This window comes from Mauremys mutica, chromosome 5, assembly GCF_020497125.1.
Source record: "Mauremys mutica isolate MM-2020 ecotype Southern chromosome 5, ASM2049712v1, whole genome shotgun sequence".
NCBI classification, from domain to species: domain Eukaryota; kingdom Metazoa; phylum Chordata; order Testudines; family Geoemydidae; genus Mauremys; species Mauremys mutica.
The window spans coordinates 129072576-129093205 of record NC_059076.1 but is presented as its reverse complement, the minus strand read 5'-3'; the positions used below and the strand labels follow the sequence as shown (position 1 = coordinate 129093205).

The 20630-nt window shown below is 46.1% G+C and overlaps 1 protein-coding gene across 2 annotated transcripts in view; it reads left to right on the top strand.

Moving 5' to 3' along the window:
• Positions 1 to 20630, top strand: part of ST3GAL5 (ST3 beta-galactoside alpha-2,3-sialyltransferase 5) — a 44725-nt gene that overhangs the window by 6869 nt on the left and 17226 nt on the right. Inside the window, exon 2 of one of the 2 annotated variants that reach the window (XM_045018662.1) lies at positions 11408 to 11522. In XM_045018662.1, coding sequence (XP_044874597.1) covers positions 11408 to 11522 — 115 coding nt within the window. Of the gene's footprint in view, positions 1 to 11407; positions 11533 to 20630 lie in introns of both variants that reach the window. The other variant, XM_045018663.1, reaches the window with a different exon arrangement.

The window sequence follows — 20630 nt, the reverse complement described above, 5'->3', positions numbered from 1 at the left end:
GGCAAAAAACCTAACTAGCTTCAAGACTGAATTTGATAAGTTTATGGAGATGATGGTATGATGAGACTGCCTACAGTGGCATGAAACTGATCTACCACTGCTAGCAGCAAATACCAATGGCCAGTGATAGGACACTAGATAGGTAGGGCTCTGAGTTACTACAGAGAATTCTTTCCTGGGTGCTGGCTGGTGAGTCTTGCCCACGTGCTCAGGGTTTAACTGATCGCCATATTTGGGGTCGGGAAGGAATTTTCCTCCAGGGCAGATTGGCAGAGGCCCTGGAGGTTTTTTGCCTTCCTCTGCAGCGTGGAGCACGGGTCACTTGCTGGAGGATTCTCTGCAGCTTGAGGTCTTCAAACCACAATTTGAGGACTTCAGTAACTCAGACATAGGTTAGGGGTTTGTTATAAAAGTGGTTGGGTGATATTCTGTGGCCTTCATTGTGCAGGAGGTCAGATTAGATGATCATAATAGTCCCTTCTGACCTTAAAGACTATGAATCTATGAACACGATGGTCCCTTCTGGCCTTAAAGTCTTTGAAACTGAGTTTAACTACAACGTATAGATGCTGAGTTGTAGATCAGGGAGGACAAACTACTGCCCTTAGGCCGGATTCGGCCCATCAGGGCTTTCAATCCAGACCGCGCGATTGCCAGCTCTGGGGTGAAACAGGGCTAAGGCAGGCTCCCTGTCTACTCTGGCCTGGCGCCGTTCCCAGAAGAGGCCAGCACCACGTTCCTGCGATCCCTGGTGGGGGGGAGGGCAGAGGGCTCCATGCGCTGCCCTTGCCTGTGGGCACTGCCCCCCGCAGCTCCCATTGGCTGGGATCGGGGAATTGCGGCCAATGGGAGCTTCGGGGGTGGTACCCACTAGTGAGGGCAGCGTGTGGAGGAGCTGCCTCTACTCACCCCATCCCCAGGAGCCACTTCCAGGAGCAGCACGGGCCCAGAGCAGGCAGGGAACCTGCCTTAGCCACGCTGCTGCCACCCCAGAGCTGCTTGAGGTAAGTGGCGCTGGGCCGGAGCCCACACCCCAAACCCCTCCTGCACCCCAGCTCCCTGCCCTGAGCGCCCTAACCCTGTACCTTGAGTCCCCTGCCGCACCCCTCCTGCACCCCAACCCCCTGCCCTGAGCCCTACATTCATGGCCCTGCATACAATTTTCCCACCCAGATGTGGCCCTAGGGCCAAAAAGTTTGCCCCCCCCCGCTATAGATGCAGGTAGGGGTATCTAATTATAGAAGCTAAATCACCAAGAACATGATAAAACATGCATAAAATAGCTGAATAATATGAACAAGCCAAGAGTCACATGGTGTTGAATACTAATATAGAGATGAATGCAAAAGAAACTCTGGAGCAAGAAATTCCACAGCCTTTCCAAAATTCCCTGAAGACTTCTGTTGTTTTAGAATCATAGAAGATTAGGGTTGGAAGAGACCCTTAGGAGGTCATCTAATCCAACCCCCTGCTCAAAGCAGGACCAACATCAACTAATTCATCCATTAATTCATTTGTTAAGCCAGGCCTTAAAAACCTCTAAGGATGGAGATTCCACCACCTCCCTAGGTGACCCATTCCAGTGCTTCACCACCCTCCTAGTGAAATAGTGTTTCCTAATATCCAACCTAGACCTCCCCCACTGCAACTTGAGACCATTACTCCTTGTTCTGTCATCTGCTACCACTGAGAACAGCAGAGCTCCATCCTCTTTGGAACCTCCCTTCATCTTAAGCTTTGTCTGATGAGTTCATTGTGTGACCTTTGAGGAATTGAACAGTCTCACTTATTTTTTCAGCATTACTGCCAGCGTTATGTTAGTGTAGTGTAGTTTTGTAACTTAAGTCTTCCTGTGTGTTAGGTTAACCTCATTTTTGGAATAGCTAACCTCAGTGATAAAGGCGCATGTTAAATAGCAGAGAATACTTCAAGTAGATACTTTGTGTGTGTGTGGTGGGTTTTTTTTTTTTTTTTTTTAAATATAACAGTTGAACTGATGGATAGGAGAGTTTGGTTGATTCTGAGCATAGTAGGTTTTGGTGGGCCCTCTTTTGTCCCCATGCTATTCATATTACACAGTCAGAGCTCCCACAATTACTCTCTGTAGAGTTTGCCGTTCATCAGGGAGCCTCAGAGTGTTAATAACTTTGGACATTTGTTTAACTTTCAAAATCTGTCCTTTGTAACTCACGTGAAGGCAGTGCAATAGTTCGTCACTGTGAGAAATGGAGAGAGATCACCTTGTATAATGAAAGATTCATTACCATGCTGCTCTGTTGCTAGACAAGAGTGGTTGTCTGTTTGTACTAGCAAAATTAGTATCTGTGTTACAATTACTAGCACCATGGCTGTGTCTACAGAAAGTTTAAAAAAAAAAAGATGGTTCTGATTTTTTTTCCCCCACTGGTGGTAGTAAGAGTGGACATTGTAGTGTAAAGAGGGCGCAGGCATTTTTATTACTGTGTCCTCTGACCGCCGGGGGCCAGTGTCCTGCCCACAGCTTCCACTGTTGCTATCATTTGGTGATGACCTATGCACCTTATTGATTTATTTTTTTGGGGGTCAGTATAGACATGATATTAAGAATTCAGTGTATGTGTCCACTGATCATTACCAATCCATGCCATGGTGAGGGAAAACATTGAAGCTGCTTCTAAACTGCTCCTCTCTGCAAGCCCAAATGGAGATTTAGCCTTGTCTAGCTTAGGCTCACTTCTTTAAAAACTCGCTTCACTGGTGGTAGCAACAGTGCACTACTTGTAGAAGAGACTCCAGGAGGCTGCTGGCATTCTAAGCAGTGCCATGTAAATCAGCTCTGAACAGTGTTAGATGTCATAGTGCTTTGAATGCCCTGAGCTGCCTGGAGGCTTATTTATACTAACACTCTCACCTTGCTACTGCTAGTGTAGTTAAGAACATAAGAATGGCATACTACATCAGACCAAAGGTCTATCTAGTCCAGTATCCTGTCTTCTGACAATGGCCAGTACTAAATGCCTCAGAGTGAACAGAGCAGGGCAATTTATCAAGTGATCCATTCCATTGGCCGTTCCCAGCTTCTAGCAGTCAGAGGTTTAGGGATACCCAGACCAGGGAGTTGTGTCCTTCACCATCTTGGCTAATAGCGATTGATGGACCTATCCTTCCGGAACTTATCTAATTCTCTTTTGAATCCAGTTATATACTCCTGGCCTTCACAACATCCGTGGCAACACTTTCCACAGGTTGATTGTGCATTGTGTGAAGAAGTACTTCATTTTGTTTCTAAACCTGATGTCTATTAATTTCATTGGGTGTCCTGTGATTCTTGTGTTATGTGAAGGGGGAGATAACACTTTTTTTCTTCACTTTCTCCACTCCATAATTTTATAGACCTCTGTCATATCCTCCCCTCAAACTTTTCCAAGATGAACATTGCAGACTTTTTAGTCTCTCCTCCTATGGAAGCTGTTTCATACCCCTAATAATTTTTGTTGCCCTTCTCTGTACTTTTTCCAGTTCTAATATATATTTTTTGAGATGGGGCATCCAGAACTGCACACAGTATTCAAAATGCAGGCATACCAGGGATTTCTACAGTGTCATTATATTTTGTCTTATTATCTGTCCCTTTCCTAACTGTTGAACTGGTAGTGGCAATGAAGGAAAAATTTTAAGAAACATAGGGTAGATACATCTCACACTGTACTTCCTCCACCCCCCTTCCAGGCACATGCTAGTCCAGGGGTTGGCAACATTTCAGAAATGGTGTGCTAAGTCTTCATTTATTCACTCCAATTTAAGGTTTTGCGTGCCAGTAATACATTTTAATGTTTTTAGAAGGTCTCTTTCTATAAGTCTATAATATATAACTAAACTATTGTTGTATGTAAAGTAAGGAAGGTTTTTTAAATGTTTAAGAAGCTTCATTTAAAATTAAATTAAAATGCAGAGCCCCCTGGACCGGCGGCCGGGACACGGGCAGTGTGAGTGCCACTGAAAATCAGCTCGTGTGCCATAGGTTGCCTACCCCTGTGCTAGTCAGTTTTAGCAAGAAATTTCCACTTGACTTTGACAAGGCTCCCATTGGTGCTGCTGAAGTGGTGGTAACACAAGGAAATTTCTTGCTAAAATTCCCTAATAAATATAAAACCACAAGGTGTGTCTTAGTTTCTGACCTAACTACAACTCTGACTGCTCCCGGTCTCCCCTTTCATGTCTTGAGCTGCTGGCTGTCACCTCTCTCAGGATGGTATCATGTGATTCTCTCATTCTGAGTGGACCCTGGCTTCAGACTCCAGTGGATCAACTGTGACTACCTTTGCAAGTCTATCTTATGTCCAGACCCTGCGATTCTGTTCCCTCTGGGAGCAATGATAGTGATAATCAGTGACCAGACAGCCTCCTTAAAGCAAAGTATTTATTGAGAGTAAAAGCATCTCAAAGAAAACATATCTTAAAAACAACAAACCAGTCTATACACATGCATGCTTTTCCTTACGAGAAGGGATGAGAGCAGCAGAATAAGGACAATGGACTTCAAAAAAGCAGACTTTAATAAACTCAGGGAACTTGTAGGTAAGATCCTGCGAGAAGAAAATCTCTAAGGGAAAAAGGAGTTCAGGAGAGCTGATGATTTCTTGAGAAGACAGTATTAAATGCATAACTGCAGACTATTCTGAGGTGAAGGAAAAAGATGAAGAGTAGTAAGAGGCCAATGTGGTTCCATCAGGAGTTCTTTAATGACATGAAAATCAAAAGTGTAACTTTTGCCACCATGTCATGGAGGGTTAGATAATAGGATTGTAAAAATGCTGCTGATCAGTTAACATTGTTCCATAATTATCAGTTCACCTGTTGTTCAATGCTATTCTGCTACGTAATTCAGGTGTAATGTAGAAAACTTCTTGGCTGGGGGGAAAAAACGGAACTTCATAGAATCTCAGGGTTGGAAGGGACCTCAGGAGGTCATCTAGTCCAACCCCCTGCTCAAAGCAGGACCAAACCCAACTAAATCATCCCAGCCAGGGCTTTGTCAAGCCTGACCTTAAAAACCTCTAAGGAAGGAGATTCCACCACCTCCCTAGGTAACCCATTCCAGTTCTTCACCACCCTACTAGTGAAAAAGTTTTTCCTAATGTCCAACCTAAACCTCCCCCTCTGCAACTTGAGACCACTACTCCTTGTTCTGTCATCTTCTACCACTGAGAACAGTCTAGATCCATCCTCTTTGGAACCCCCTTTCAGGTAGTTGAAAGCAGCTATCAAATTCCCCCTCATTCTTCTCTTCTGCAGGCTAAACAATCCCAGTTCCCTCAGCCTCTCCTCATAAGTCATTTGCTCCAGCCCCCTAATCATTTTTGTTGCCCTCCGCTGGACTCTCTCCAATTTATCCACATCCTTCTTGTAGTGTGGGGCCCAAAACTGGACACAGTACTCCAAATGAGGCCTCACCAATGCTGAATAGAGGGGAATGATCACGTCCCTCGATCTGCTGGAAATGCCCCTACTTATACAACCCAAAATGCCATTAGCCTTCTTGGCAACAAGGGCACACTGTTGACTCATATTCAGCTTTTTGTCCACCGTAACCCCTAGGTCCTTTTCTGCAGAACTGCTGCCCAGCCATTCGGTCCCTAGTCTGTAGCAGTGCATGGGATTCTTCCGTCCTAAGTGCAGGACTCTGCACTTGTCCTTGTTGAACCTCATCATATTTCTTTTGGCCCAATCCTCTAATTTGTCTAGGTCCCTCTGTATCCTATCCCTACCCTCCAGCGTATTAACCACTCCTCCCAGTTTAGTGTCATCTGCAAACTTGCTAAGGGTGCAGTCCACACCATCCTCCAGATCGTTAATGAAGATATTGAACAAAACCGGCCCCAGCACCGACCCTTGGGGCACTCCACTTGATACCGGCTGCCAACTAGACATGGAACCATTGATCACTACCCGTTGAGCCCGACCATCTAGCCAGTTTTCTATCCACCTTACTGTCCATTCATCCAGCCCATACTTCTTTAACTTGCTGGCAAGAATACTGTGGGAGACTGTATCAAAAGCTTTGCTAAAGTCCAGAAATAGCACATCCACTGCTTTCCCCTCATCCACAGAACCGGTTATCTCATCATAGAAGGCAATTAGATTAGTCAGGCATGACTTGCCCTTGGTGAATCCATGCTGACTGTTCCTGATCACTTTCCCCTCCTTTAAGTGGCTCAGAATTGATTCCTTGAGGACCTGTTCCATGATTTTTCCAGGGACTGAGGTGAGACTGACTGGCCTGTAGTTCCCTGGATCTTCCTTCTTCCCTTTTTTAAAGATGGGCACTACATTAGCTTTTTTCCAGTCATCCGGGACCTCCCCCGATCGCCATGATTTTTCAAAGATAATGGCCAATGGCTCTGCAATCTCATCAGCCAACTCCTTTAGCACCCTCGGATGCAGCGCATCCGGCCCCATGGACTTGTGCTCGTCCAGCTTTTCTAAATAGTCCCGAACTACTTCTTTCTCCACAGAGAGCTGGTCACCTCCTCCCCATACTGTGCTGCAGAGTGCAGCTGTCTGGGAGCTGACCTTGTCTGTGAAGACAGAGGCAAAAAAAGCATTGAGTACACTAGCTTTCTCCACATCCTCTGTCACTAGGTTCCCTCCCTCATTCAGCAAGAGGCCCACACTTTCCTTGACTTTCTTCTTGTTGCTAACATACTTGAAGAAACCCTTCTTGTTACTCCTAACATCTCCGGCTAGCTGCAACTCCAAGCGTGATTTGGCCTTCCTAATTTCACTCCTGCATGCCTGAGCAATACTTTTATACTCCTCCCTGGTTATTTGTCCAATCTTCCACTTCTTGTAAGCTGTTTTTTTGTGTTTAAGACGAGCAAGGATTTCACTGTTAAGCCAAGCTGGTCGCCTGCCATATTTACTTTTCTTCCTACACATCGGGATGGTTTGTTCCTGCAACCTCAATAAGGATTCTTTAAAATACAGCCAGCTTTCCTTGACTCCTTTCCCCGTCATGTTATTCTCCCAGGGGACCTTGCCCATCAGTTCCCTGAGGGAGTCGAAGTCTGCTTTTCTGAAGTCCAGGGTCTCTGTTCTACTGCTCTCCTTTCTTCCTTGTATCAGGATCCTGAACTTGACCATCTCATGGTCACTACCTCCCAGGTTCCCATCCACTGTTGCTTCCTCTACTATTTCTTCCCTGTTTGTGAGCAGCAGGTCAAGAAGAGCTTTTCCCCTAGTTGGTTCCTCCAGCACTTGCACCAGGAAATTGTCCCCTACACTTTCCAGAAACTTCCTGGATTGTCTGTGCACTGCTGTATTGCTCTCCCAGCAGATATCAGGGTGATTAAAGTCACCCATGAGAACCAGGGCCTGCGATCTAGCAACTTCTGTTAGTTGCTGGAAGAAAGCCTCGTCCACCTCATCCCCCTGGTCTGGTGGTCTGTAGCAGACTCCCACCACGACATCACCCTTGTTGTTCAGACTTCTAAATTTAATCCAGAGACTCTCAGGTTTTTCTGCAGTTTCATACTGGAGCTCTGAGCAGTCATACTGCTCTCTTACATACAACGCAACTCCCCCACCTTTTCTGCCCTGCCTATCCTTCCTGAACAGTTTATATCCATCCATGACAGTACTCCAATCATGTGAGTTATCCCGCCAAGTCTCTGTTATTCCAATTACATCATAATTCCTTGACTGTGCCAGGACTTCTAGTTCTCCCTGCTTGTTCCCCAGGCTTCTTGCATTTGTGTATAGGCATGTAAGATAACTCACTGATCGTCCTGGTGTCCCAGTATGGGGCTGGAGCCCTCCCCTCTTGCACTCACCTACTTGTGCTTTCTCCCGATATCCCACTTCCCCACTTACCTCGGGGCTTTGGTCTCCTTCCCCTGGTGAACCTAGTTTAAAGCCCTCCTCACTAGGTTAGCCAGCCTGCTTGCAAAGATGCTCTTCCCTCTCTTCGTGAGGTGGAGCCCGTCTCTGCCTAGCAATCCTTCTTCTTGGAAGACCATCCCATTGTCAAAGAATCCAAACCCTTCTCTCCGACACCATCTGCGTAGCCATTCGTTGATTTCCATGATTCGACGGTCTCTACCCTGGCCTTTTCCTGCCACGGGGAGGATAGATGAGAACACCACTTGCACCTCAAACTCCTTTATCCTTCTTCCCAGAGCCACGTAGTCTGCAGTGATACGCTCGAGGTCATTCTTGGCAGTATCATTGGTGCTTGTGAAATTCAGGCCTGTCTCTAACATTATGGTACAAAACAAATGCATTATTGAGAAAGAGAACTGTATTTAATACAATTTAGATCTTAACTAATATAATTGACTTGCCAGTTCTCAACTAGAATCGTGAAATTTGGTACTACCCTAATTTATCATATGATGCTAAATAGGAGGAGAAATCCCAAATCCAAATATTTACCTTTCCATCAGAAAAAAACTGACGCATTTTGTTTTAATTACTGAAGTGCCTTTTTGAGATAGTCTTGAAATCTGATACAATTTTTCCGTATGGGTCATTGTTAGTAAACTTTGCAGTGATGGTCTAAGGGCAGCTTACAGGAACACCTTATGAAAGGTCTAGAGAACATGACTGGTGAAGGAAGATTTGAAAAAAAATTGGGTTTGTTTAATCTGGAAAAGAGAAGACAGAGAGGGGACATAACAGTTTTCAAGTACATAAAAGGTTGTTAAAAGGAGGAGGGAGAAAAATTCTTCTTCTTAACCTCTGAGGATAGGACAAGAAGCAATGGGCTTAAATTGCAGCCAGGGAGGTTTAGGTTGGACATTAGGAAAAACTTCCTAACCGTCAGGGTGGTTAAACACTGGAATAAATTGCCTAGTGAGGTTGTGGAATCTCCATCATTGGAGATTTTTAAGAGCAGGTTAGATAAACATCTGTCAGGAATGGTCTAGATAATACTTGGTCCTGCCAAGAGTGCAGGGGACTGGACTAGATGACCTCTTGAGGTCCCTTCCAGTTCTATGAAAATTGTCACACAACTGAAAGAAAGATTGGAATAATTTCTTTGCTTCTGATGGCATTACCCACTCAACAGTTACTGCTAAATTATTCCTGTCACAGATTATTTAACTTGATGGTCTTTGGTTTATTGAAAATACATCTGAAAAGCAAATGGCATAAAGAAGAGTGCTCAAAATGGCTGGTATTCTTACAAAGCACATGAGGAAAGAGCTCTGAATCTATTTACCTCCTCTCACAGCCATTTCAAACTGCACAAATAAAACACTGTTGTACAGTCAGTATAGTCAGGCAAAGCATTTCTAGCTGAGGGTACTTCAATTTGCTGAGTACTCTTATGTTCCCATTGAGTTGTGAGAAACTTTTTTGTTTAAATGTGAAATAGATCCAAGAGCCATGTGTGAAGATATTTTGTTAGGCAGGATGGTCCAGTGGTTAGGACACTAGTCTATAACCTGGGAGGCCTAGGTTCAATTCTCTGCTCTGCCAAAGACTTTCCATGTGATCTTGGGAAAGTAATTTACCTTCTCCGTGTCTCAGTTCTCCATCTGTAAAATGGGGATAATAGTACTCCTCCTCCCCGGCTTACTGGGGTAGTATGATGATTAATATATTAAATAATGTGAAGTGCTCTGAAGTCTGTTGATGAAAAATGATATGTAAGAGCTGGGCATAATTATTAGCATTTATCATCACGGGCGGCAGGTATAATAGACCAGGGAAGGCTCTGCTGTTCCTGGCTGCAGCCGCTGCTGTGGGATGCCGGGCTCGGGGCATCTGGGGTGGCCCCGGACCCACTAGGGTGACTCCGGCGCTTCTGGGGAGGCCCAGCCTTGGGCCCGCTGGGGCTGCTCGGGTTGGATGGCCAGCTTGGGCTGCCCAGGGCTTCTGTGGCAGTGGGGGTGGGGTAGCGGTAGGTGGCTCGGAGTTCTGGCAGCCTGGGGCTTCTCTCTTCTTTTTAAGAGCCCAATGATAGTAAATACATTTCTTAATATAAAACATCAGTGCCAGAATCAGAAACTGCACAGGATTCTATAACAGAATTTTCATCCATGGAAAATCAGTTTGTAAAAACCCACAAATTAAGAAGGATTATCTTAAAGACAGTTTTTAAATATTTTCAGTCTCTTAATGCTCAAATTGGCTAAACAAGGGAGACTGAGCAGTTCACCAGCATACAGATTTGTTGCAAAATGATACCTGCAGTATGTAAATGCAGTAAAACAGCACAGCGTTTTTCACATCCAAGCGAAATAGCAGCAGAATCTTTAAGAAATAAAACGTAGAATGGGGAAAATTACACTTGTTTAGGAGGCACAATTTATCTTTAAGAAACAGAAAACCCTAATCCACTCCAGAGGATGAGGTCAATTTTTATTAATAATTTTTGAGGTCAGAAAGCACCATTATGACTATCTAGGCTGACTTTCTGCATCAATCCTATAATTTCTGGTTGAATTAGAGTGTTCCTTTAGAAAGGCATCCATTCTTGATTTTAAAGACTTCAAGTGACAGAGTTGCTCCGATGGTCCATTATCTTTATTGTTAAAAATGTGCACCTTGTTTCTAGTCTGAATTTGTCTGGCCTCAGCCTCCAGTTTTTGGATTTTATCATGCCCCTTTCTGCTAGATTTCCTTACCTATCAAAAATATTCTCCCCATATAGGTTCCTGTAGACTGTGATCAAGTTACCTGTTAACCTGCTCTTGGGATAAACTAAAATATTTATCTGTGTTTTAGATAACCCTACTTTCTTATAAATCAATTGAAACCTACTCTTCGGTTTCCCCTCTGTTTAGACATTCTTTTTGGAACTCGGTCATTTAATACATCACACCTGCCCTCTCTCTACAGGGGCTCCCTCTTTGAAATATTTTATTACTTTCTTGTATGTTGTCATAGATGTATGTGATGCTGAATAGAATTCAGAGATACAGTCATTGCCTTGGGTAGTTTACAGTCTGAGACGTGATGTAATGCTGGAATAGATGACATAAGGCTTGTATGTAGATTATATATAATGTTTGTGTACATGTAGCGTATAGTCAGTTATTGTGTTTTGTGATAGCTTTATATAACTTCTGTATAATGTAATTCGTATAGTTCAAAATGTTACATCTTCTATGATTTTAAACTCGCATGGAATCTATGCTTTGTAAATAGTAACACTTGTTTATTTTTAGAATTGCTTCCTAGCAGTACAGTTGAGAGTTGATTGGGATGAATTCATTCATTGCAACCCATTGGGATGAAGTAATTATTAACAATACAGAAATTAAAACTGCAATTCACCATTGACAACAGGGTAAACAAAACTAGGATCTATTCCAGGAAACTTTCCACTTTAATTGTTCATAGTAATTGGATGTCTTCAGAAGCTTTTTGAAAGCATAGAAACAAGATTCTTATTTAAAGTGTTTTTTTTTCTTTACAGCAATGCTGAGTGATGAAGATAATTGTATGAAGTTGAAAAGTGATCACTTGCCCTCTGTGCAATGGTATAAGCTGGTCACACATGAAGATGAAAAGACCAAGCTGTTTTTTAAAAGGTACTCTCAAGTAAGTGTGTCTCTGTCATGATAAATTTGATTTAAATTGCTGTTTAATCAAACATGCTGCAGGGTGTAGGCACTGAAGATACCTCAGTGATGTGTGGTATAAAAGCCTAGGGAATGGGATTGTCACATCTGCCAAAGGGAGTTAGGCACCCAATCACATTGGAAGTTGGTGCCTGTGTCATTTTTTTTCAAGATGCCAGCCCCGTCTCTCTGTGTGTGTGTGTATATGTAGTATACACAACCCATTTCCCCCCACCCCATCCCTCACCCCCCAATAAGAATTTAGCAGCAAACCCTGGAATGTCAGTTTTATTTTGTGTCCAATAAATCATCATGCCAGACACTTCCATAGTGTGGTACTTGATGAAAATCGAGTACAGTGGAAACACTGTAGATTACTGAATGTTAATTTACTTGCTAAACACAATTGTGCTTTTAAAAAATATTGCACAAAATATGTTTGTCCCTTGTAGTTAGTTCTAATTTGATAATACTTCACAGCTAGTAGTATATTAGTATAAATGCTAAATTGTATAAAAATAAAGATATATTTGTATTAAGACACATCATTACAATGTAGGCCATTAAATCTTTGTGAAGTATGGAGAACCTGCCAGTGTTTTTATGGTTTACTAGAGTGTGGATTAGCAAACTTCGCTAATAATACAAACTTTAGTCACTCATTTGTGAAAATCTTGGCTTTATTGTATATTAACTTCTGACATGCAGAAACCAAATATACAGTCATTAGTTTATTAAAAATTATCTATGCTATTCTAAGTGACTAACAATATTTATTTGTGTATAAAAATCCATACATTGTTATGGTTGGCTTTGTTCCATGGGAATAAATGAACAACTAAACCTCAAAAATACATAGCCAGATTTCCTAATAACAAATTTATTCAAATTAACTAACAAGTAGAATAAGAATGATATCCATCTGTAACGGTCAATTTAAAAAATATTTTTATTCTTTATATAAGTGGTTTTTAAGATATCAATGACCAAATAACATTTTGCTAACTGTTTTTGTTTTTGTTTTTTAACATGACAAATCAGGCTGTTGACATTGCAACGTTACTGTTATACAATAGTCTTTGTCAGAAAGTACTTAATTAACATTATTTATTCTGTTCTGGGTAAAAAAAAAATCAAAAAAATCATCAGTTCTTAGGAAAATGCCCTTTTTATAGTGGAGTATTGGCAAAGACTCCATCAGTCTAAAACATATTGGCTGTGCCTTCTCAGAAGCAATAGCAGGTGAATTGAAACTTTTTTGCAGAAGTGACGATATAACATGTCTCTGCAGAATTTATGTGGTGGGTTGTAAAATGCTGTGCAATTTTTGATTGACCTACATATGTCTAATTAAGAAAAAAGCCTAACGCAACACACTGGGTGTGCATATAAGCAAAACTGACTAAATGTGTGATCTTGTTACTGTAGCCTTTGTTTTTCTCATCCCTTCTTCTCTATTGTGTATTACTGTCTTGGCAGAATCTTGATTGTAAGCACTTTAATGAAGGGACATTGTTTGCTGCTTTGTGTATTTTTTTTTTTTAAATTGTAAACCATCTAGCACACTCCTGGATTCTGTAGCTTTAAAATAAAAGGTAAATACAAGACATACACTTATGGTACATTTGAATAAGCTGAGTTTCCAAGAAAAGGATGCTGTTAAGTAGCATAAAAGTGCTGGAGTCCTTTGAGGCTTAGTCCTCCATTAACTCCATTTCATGTGAACTAACGCTTAAGTCAAGGTTGTTCTTTGAGTGATGGTCCCTATCTAGATTCCAAACGCGGGTGCTCATGGGTGCCCACGTGTGCTGGAGCCGGAAATGTTCGCAGTACTGTCTGTTGACCCACACGTGCATCGTGCATCAACTGCATGGTACATCTGAGGCTGTGCGGGTCGACGCCACTCCAGTTCCCTCTTACCGCTGCATGGCCAGAGTTGGAACTCTGCTTTCTCGCTAAGAGAACTGCTCTTCATTTCTGCTGTATATAGTTGTCGTCCATGAGTTTTTAGTAATTAGTTAGTTTTCCTTGGACTTCTCCCCTTCAGGGGTTTCTTTCTCCCTGGCCCCAGCAAGCCGGCTTCAAGAACTGTGACTTGCGCCCTTGTTTCTTTTTCAGTGAGAGACGAGCACATTCGTTGCCTTTGTACTGTTTCTTGTTGCCTGGACTCAAGCAGCTTGTGAACTTTAGCTCCGCAAATATCTGATGGAGGAGTCAATGCACCCACGTGCATAACTGGACATGGCTCTACCAGATCTGCTGGAACAGTGCCTGACACTGGTGGTGAGCGCTTCACTGGGCCCCTCTGATGTGGCGCTGTCACACCTGCCTAAACGCCACTGCGTGCACAAGAAGCACGGGCATAAGAGCGGCTCCCCGACGGGGACAGCTTCTAAATGCAGTGTTACCTCCCCGCACCATGTTAGGTTGGGCGAGAAGTCGTGTGCAGTTGTGGATGCTCCTGCTCCTAAGAAGGCTTATATGGAGCACCGCTCCAAATGCTGTTGTACGCCACTGGCCCTGTCTTCTGCTCCAGCACCTGGGCCTCCTCCTTTGCTCTCGGTGCCATCAACACTGCCAGGACCTTCTGGCCTATCCCACCCAGTCCTGCGCACTCTGGCATGCTTATCACCCCTGATGCCGTCAGATGAACTCATGCTGCCTTTCATTGGCTCTCCCCTGCGCTCCGGACCCCTGCCTGTTCCGAGACTCCCCTCTCCAGCGGACGAGCCCCTCCTACTCCATCTTTCTCCTCCGGCTCTGGTGACGGATGCGCCCCTTCTAGTTGTTGACCATCCTCTCGGACCTCGTCTTGCATTGACAATTCTGCCTTCACTGACAGCCTCTCCTCTACCGGACCCCTCTTCGGAATCAGAGTGGTCCTCTGTCCCGGACACAGCCTTCTCTTCTGCCCGGTCCTACAGCCTCGACCTCTTGGCACTGCTCACACCCACAGACTTGTGGTCCCTCAGCTGATCCATGGTTCCGCTACCCATGGGCACCGCCAATGCCTGCGATCCCTATGCCAGGCCCTACTGGCCCACTTGAGACCCCTACCAGGATCGTGGGATGTACCATCTGCATCACTGCTAATCTGTCGCCATACCGCCACCTTCCACGAGGAACCTCTGGATGCTTCTGCTTCGTCAGCACCAGCTGCACCGTTGGCACCTTCAGTCCCCACAGGCACCTCTTCGTCCTTGGACGATGCCCGCATTCCACCCACCTTCTTGGTGCCTAACGACCATACCCAGTACCAGAGCTTGCTCTGCAACAGAGCTGCTGCATTTAATTTCACAGTGAAGGATGTTCATGATTCCCAGGAACACTTCCTCGACATTCTCCAGCCTCTGGGGCCTTCCCATACCACCTTGCCCATCCATGACACCATCTTGCAGTCAGCTCAGGCTGTTGGGCACATGCCAGCCTCCTATGTCAAAGCAGGCAGAACGCTGCTCCTTTGTGCCCTCTAATGGTATGGACTTTCTCTTTACCCACCGAACTCCCTGGTAGTGCACACGGCCATGGAGCGCACCCATCAGCAGCACTTTAAATCCACGTGTCCTGACTGCTTTACCAAAAAGCTGGACTTGCTGGGCCACAAGGTATATTCGTCCATGGGTCTACAATTCCGCATTGCCAGCTACCAGACTGTCCTCGCAAAGTATGATTTCCTGTCCTTTTCCAAGCTGGTGGACTTTCAGGACTTCCTTTCTCCAGAAAAGCAGCAGGAATTTCAGCATCTGTTGGATGAGGAAAAACTGGTGACCAACGTAGCTCTCCAAACTGCTATTGATGCCACTGCCGACACTATGTCACACTCCTTGGCATCCGGAGTGGTGCTCCATCGCTACTCTTGGCTCCAGTCTAGTGGTTTCCCTGTGGATGTCAGACAACTCTTGAGAACCTTCCCTTTGACAACCATAAGCTATTTAGTGACAGACGAGTCCCTCTGCTTCCTCCAGAACTCTCGTGTCACCCTCCAGTCGCTGGGCATTTCTACTCCGGCTCTGACCCGCCAACAGCAACGCTCGTCCTTCTGCCCTCTCTTTTGCCACTTACCAGCCGTACCCTCAATGGCCACCTGACCTGCATCACCCTTGCTCCCAGCCACCTCGATGTTCTTCCTCTGTTGCTTACATCGCCATCCATCTAAGCAACCCTTTTGACTCTTTCCTCGAGAACTGTGAACCCTCCTCCATCCCTCTGGCCGCACCACAGATTGTCTTCAGGGGTTGTCTTGCCCTCTTTGCTCACAATTGGGGTAGGATCACCTCTGACCATTGGGTGTTGGACATCGTCCACCAGGGCTGCCTTATTGAATTCCTCTCCTTCCCTCCTAATCATCCGCCCAGTGGCCACCCTCTGGACCCTTCCCAGGACCATCTCTGTAAGGAAGCAACCACCCTCCTCCAAAAGGACACCATAGAACCCGTGCTGCGACCCTACTGTGGCCGTGGTTTTTATTCCCCGTTTCCTCATCCTGAAGAAAAGAGGGTGGTCTTCATTCCATTTTGGATCTCCGCTCCCTGAACAAGTTTATTCACAAGTTTCGCTTCAGGATGGTCACCCTCCCCCTTATTATCCCTTCCTTCTCCTGTGGAGCTTGATTCACTGCTCTCAATATGAAAGATGTATACTTCCACATGGACATCCACTCTGCTCATTGCAAATTCCTCCGCCTCCGGGTGAGGAGTTTGTATTACGAATTCCACGTCCTCCCCTTCAGAATCACCACTGCATTCTGCGTCTTCACGAAGGTCTTTGTGGTTGTGGTGGCCTATATGCACCACCAGGGCCATTCTCTCTTTCCCCTAGCTGGATGACTGGCTCCTTATGGCGCCCTCTTGCCTCTATCCAGACCCTCCACGCCATCCTCGGCAGTGTGGGGATCTACATCAATGAGGAAAAGTCGATCCTCATCCCTACCTGCACGATCACTTTCATGGGGGTACACCTGGACTCTGCACCCCGTACCTTTCTTCCCATGGATGGCTTCGCTTTCCTCACTTCTCTTATCGCGATGCTCCACCGCCGCCCGCAAATGTGCCTCCGTCAGTACCTATCCCTCCTGGGCCTGCACTGCAGTCATGCCATATGCCCACCTCCATATGTGTTGCCTTCAACTCTGGCTCTGCTGCATCTGTGATTCCCCAGTCGGACTGCCTGCCCAAGGTGGTCATCATCCCTCCCACTGTTTTGGCTTCCCTCACCTGGTGGTGCAAAGTGTCCGTGATTCTAGCAGGCATTCTGTTCATATCCTCCACGCCTAGCACCACTCTCCAACACAGATGCCTCACTCATTGGCTGGGGCACCTACCTTGACGGCTGCACCGCTCGGGGTCTTTGGTCACCAAAGATTGTGCAGATGCACATCAACGTCCTGGAACTACGGGCAGTCCACCTGGCCTGTGAGGCCTTCCTGCCCTTCCTCTGTTCCTGCCATGTTCAGCTCCTGTCTGACAGTATGACGAAGGTTGTATATATCAATGAACAAGTAGGACCAGGTCTCCTTTCCTCTGCACAGAGGCCATCCATCTTTGGAATTGGTACCTCCAGCATGGAATTACCTTGTATGCTGTGCACCTCCAAGGCACCTCAGCAGACAGGCTCAGCCGGTCTTTCCACACCAACAATGAGTGAGACTCCTCAACCCCACTCTCTGATCCATCTTTCGTTGGTGGAGCACACTGCACTGGGACCTCTGTGAAGTTGGAGAACTGGAATATTTCCCCTCTTTTGCTCCTGTTGAGCCCTGGGCCCAGGTTCATAGGTGACGCCCTTCTCATTCCCTGGACCTCGGATCTCCACTACGCCTTCCCACCCATTTCCCTCCTTCCCCAGGTCCTGCGCAAAGTGCGGAAGGACTGAGTGACAGTTATCCTTGTAGCTCTCTCCTGACCTCACCAGTATTGGTACACCAATCTGTGCTTGCCCTCCAATTCCTCTTCTGACCCTCCCGGGTCTCCTAATGCAGGTGCACAGCTGGCTGCAGCACTCCAATCCGAGCCCTCTGCACCTCACCGCCTGGTACTTGGATGGGGCTCACATGTAGACCGGGTTTGTGCCGACCCCGTCCGAGACATCCTCACTCATAGCAGATACCAGTCCACTTGAATCTGCTGTCAAGCTAAGTGGCACCGCTTTACCGCATGGGCGCAGTGCCATCACATCTCTCCAGACTCTGTCTCCATTCCTGTCCTTCTGGACTACCTCCATCATCTCTGCCAGTCAGGCCTTGCATCTGGAGGCACTTAGTGCCTTTCTTTCTCCTGTGGATGGCTTCTCCATCTTCACCCATCCGACAACCTCCCGCTTCCTCTGCGGCCTTCTCAATGCTTTCCCCCCAGTACAAAGGCTTGTCCCCTCTTGGGTTCAGAATCTGATTCTCTCTGTGCTCACCAAGCCACCCTTCAAACCCTTCACCACTTGCTCCCTCTCCCATCTTTCCATGAAGGTGATCTTCTTGGTGGCTATCACCTCCGCATGACATGTCAGCAAACTGGCCGCCATGATGGCGGATCTGCCATTTACCATCTTCCACAAAGACAGGGTCTCCTTTCGTCATTACCCTGAGTTCCTGCCCACAGTGACTTCCTCCTTCCACCTCAACCAGAGTACACACCTTCCTGTCTTCTGCCCTAAGCCACACGCCTCTCTCGTGGAGCACATATTCCATTCCCTTGATGTCTGCTGAGCATTAGCCTTTTATCTCCACCACACATGTGACTTCCGACTGGCCCCCTGGCTCTTCATCGCCATCACAGAGCGCTGTCGGAGTTGCACCCTTTCTTCCCAATGCCTCTCCAAGTGGATCTCCTGTTGCAGCATGACCGCTCCACATGGGCGTATGCAACTCTGTTGGCTTTCCTTGCAGATGTTCCATGGCAATAGATATGTCGGGCAGCTGCTTGGTTCTCTGTCCACACCTTTTCCTCTCACTATGCCATTGCCCCCTTGATGGTGATGGATGCAGCAGCTGGTCACGCTGTCCTACTGACTTGGTCTTCTCAAGAGCCCTCGTGTCCGCTTCCATACTGATCACTGCTCGCTACTCTCCCACGTTTGGAATCCTGACATAGGATCCATCACTTGAAGAAGAAGAGAAGGTTATTTACTGTAACTGGAGGTTCTTCGAGATGTGTGGTCCCTATCTGGATTCCAATTCAGCCATTTTTCTCCTGTGCTCTGGGCTCCATTTGCTTCCTGGTATGAGGGAACTGGGAGGGGTGTTGACTGGCACAGCCTCTTAAGCCTCGAATGTGCCACGCAGTTGATGCATGTGCGGGTCAACAGATACTACTATGAACAGTTCCGGCTCCAGCGAATGGCGCGCATGCGCATCTGTGTTTGGAATCCAGGAAGGGACCACCCATCTCAAAGAACCTCCAGTTATAGTAAGTAACTTTTTCTCATACTTAATCCCATCCTTTGTGAGGTTAAAGGCCAGACAATTACATGCCTTCATATGCTGGCAGCACAAAAGACATCTGCTCTTTATAGTTTATTTTAATCCCTTTCGGAACAAGGGAATAAATGTTAATAAACGTTGTCTATTAACATTCTTAGGGAGTAGTTCCCATTATAGGAACTAGCACTGGGGACAGGGGAGCATAAAGTAGTAACTGTTTAATAGTAACAATTTATAATTACTCTCTCCTATGTCCCAAATTAAAGGTACTGCTTTGGCTGGTGTCTGTGGGGAAGGGATGGTAGTGAAACAAGAGGATGAACTATTGTTTAAAATACTTTCAAGTGAATATTTAAAATGTACTATAACTAGGGCCCTACCGAATTCATGGCCATGAAAAGTGTGTCTCAGATGGTGAAATCTGGTCTCCCCCCATGAAATCTGGTCTTTAGTGTGCTTTTACCCTACACTGTACAGATTTCCACAGTGAAGACCAGTGTTTCTCAAATTGAGGGGCCTGACCCAAAAGAGAGTTGCAAGGTGGGGTCACAAGGTTATTTTGGGGAGGCGGGGGTGTCACAGTATTGCCACCATTACTTCTCTGCTGCCTTCAACTCTGGGCAGCTGGAGAGCGGTGGCTGTTAGCCAGGCACCCAGCTCTGAAGGTGGCACCCTGCCAGCAGAAGCACAGAAGTAAGGGGGACAATACCATACCAGGCCATCCTTACTTCTGTGCTGCTGCCTTCAGAGCTGGGTAGCTGGATAGTGGCAGCTGCTGCCTGAGGGCCCAGTTCTGCAGGCAGCAGCACAGAAATAAGGGTGGCAATACCATACCATGCCATCCTTACTTCTGCGCTGCTGCTGGCGGTGACTGGGCTCCCAGCCAGCAGCTGCCGCTCTCCAGATGCCCAACTCTGAAGTAGTGCCACTGCCAGCAGTAGCGCAGAAGTAAGGGAAGCAGTACCGCAAACCCCCTGCAATAACCTTGCAACCTCCCCACAACTCCTTTATTGGTCAAGAGCCCTAAAATTAACATTGTAAAATCTCAGATTTTAATAGCTGAAATCATGAAATTTTAAAAATCTTATGACTCTGAATTTGGTAGGGCCCTAACTATAACACTCCATCTAAGGTAACAGCACTCAGCTGACTGGTACCTCTTATTACTTATGTTATTCAGATAGTAGTTCCCAGTAATAATACTCAGCATTCACATAGGCCAGTGGTCCCCAACCTTTTCGTCTGGCAGGTGCCAGATGGACCACTGTGGCGGTGGAGCACCTGCCGATATGCCGCCGAATTTCGGCGGCGCCGCCACTCGATGACGCCGCTTGCCGTCGACAAGCGATGTCATTGAGAGGCGTCGCTCCTGAATTTCGGCGGGGATGCCTCTCGATGACGTCGCTTGTCGATGGCAAGCGGCGTCATCGAGAGGCGTCCCCGCTGAAATGCCGCTGAAATTTGGTGGCATTTTGGCGGGTGCTCTCCCGGGGTCCAGGACGCGGGCGCATTAAGATGCCCCCGCTGGCGCCATGGCGGCCATGGGCACCGTGTTGGGGACCACTGACATAGGCCTTTACCATGCTCAAAACACTGAGGAAAACTTGGATTAAAATGATTCTAGGAATGCTGGCTTTTAAATATAGGGCGAAAAGTTGGGTGTCTGA